The 1,796-nt window shown below is 41.8% G+C and overlaps 1 protein-coding gene across 1 annotated transcript; it reads right to left on the bottom strand.

Annotated features, from left to right (window-relative positions):
- Positions 1 to 267: 267 nt before the first annotated feature.
- LOC128597269 (serine/threonine-protein kinase RIO2-like) lies at positions 268 to 1,246 on the bottom strand. The gene has a single exon (XM_053607507.1). The coding sequence runs from the start codon at positions 1,189 to 1,191 to the stop codon at positions 799 to 801; it is 393 nt and encodes a 130-aa protein (XP_053463482.1). The 5' UTR covers positions 1,192 to 1,246; the 3' UTR covers positions 268 to 798.
- Positions 1,247 to 1,796: the final 550 nt, after the last annotated feature.

The following is a 1,796-nucleotide window of genomic DNA, read 5'->3' on the forward strand; positions in this document are numbered from 1 at the left end:
AGGGTTTATTCATCTACTTATATATTAGCCTTGATGCAAAAGAAGACTAAAATGTGGCTTAAACGCAGATTAGAGTAACTTTTAAAAAATTTCAAAAATATATATTATTCTCCCCCAAAGCTAGCTGCTTCCAAACTTGAATTAATATTTTGCATGTTTTCCCTTCGTTGCTTGGTAAACACATTTGCTTCTCCTTTCTGTAATCACCGTCTGACTGCTAATTTGTCTACTGACGTTTCACCTTGTTTCACGAGTTCCGGAGGAATTGTTGAACAACTCACAACCCTGGCCCATATGAGAAGTAATACTCAGAGTTCTTGTTCTACACCAATTAATGTCTCCCATATTTTTTTTTTTCATCTCTGAGAGACCTGGATTCTTTACTCAGTGACAGAAGGCAGTTAGATGAGAGCATTCATCCACACACTCCTCAGAGTCAGCAGAGGCTTCTCCTTGAGGTGTCTGACCACCTTCTCTCAGGTAATTTTCATTTCTGTTTCTCTCCTCAGAAAATTCAGGTATGAAATTTTTGTCAACAACCTGCCCTTTCATTTCTTCTAAAGCCTAGCTGAAGTCAGTCATTTCAAAGTGGTGTGCACCAGCACTCTGCTCTGATGAACTGTCCTCCCTGATCTGTTCCAGGTCTTCAAATGATCTGTAGCCACCTGACTGGTCCACACAGTTCTGTTCACTTTCATCTTTGGAACTACAAACCTCTGATTTTTCTGACACTTCTCCATCAGAAAACAAAAACTGAGGTCCCTCTTCTGTCTCAGTGTCCCTCTCATCTGGGCCCACTCACTGCAGCAGGTTGTCACCAGCCTGCAGCTCCTTTGTGTAGCCACTGGCAGAAACCTCCACATCAAGAGAGCCTTCCATCCTGATATCACTAAAGGTTGGATAAAGCTCACTTTCACAGCCAAAACGCTTCATGAAGAAATCTCTAATGCACTTGACGTCTCTGTCAAAATACCATTCAGCATTGGGATGAGAAGTTGAGACCATCTGTGGGAAATCGATCATGGTGACACGATCATTTTCATCCAAAATGAGATTGAATTCATTGAAATCTCCATGCATCAGCCCATGATCCCAAAGTCTTACAATTAATTCCATGGCTCCATCATATACCGAGGCAGGATCTTCAACATGGTGTATCTGACATAGAGGGTAACCATTTATGATCTCCATGACCACTTCATGGCAATTGTAATCAACTGGCTTTGGAACTGGAAATTTCCTCTCACATAACACCTTCATATGGGCAAATTTCTTCAAGGCAGAGAGAGGAGATCAATAAAGCCAAGACACATTATGCCTGTGTTTATGGTAATCATGCTTGTTTTTCAGATTTCCAAAGGAAGTTCTTCCTAGTCTGTGAAGCTCTAATGCAAATTGCTGTCCTTCATTTGCAGTGATGTAAATATCTGATTCTTTGCCCATCTGGTTTCCAACAGACTCAACAACTTGTCTAGAAGAAAATGTTTTCAAAGCCAGGTAATCATAGTCTGCATTTGTCAACTGATAGCCCTGGACAGTCTTGGTACGCTCCCAAGCTATGAGTTTATGTTTCACTAATTCTCTTAAAACTTTATTACAGCCACCAGGTTTAAGGCTGGCTATAGAGGTGATCAAACCCCAGGGAACTATCTCATGGTTCTTCATACCCATTTGAATCACAGTCAGAACCCTGAAGTTATCCTGGCCACAACTTGGCCAAGATGCACCTTCCTGGTGCAACGTGCCCACATTCACCTTCCCCATGGCGCAGTGCATGGAAGTCCAATCACAAAGTT

This window comes from Nycticebus coucang, chromosome 10 (assembly GCF_027406575.1).
Source record: "Nycticebus coucang isolate mNycCou1 chromosome 10, mNycCou1.pri, whole genome shotgun sequence".
Taxonomy (NCBI): Eukaryota; Metazoa; Chordata; class Mammalia; order Primates; family Lorisidae; genus Nycticebus; species Nycticebus coucang.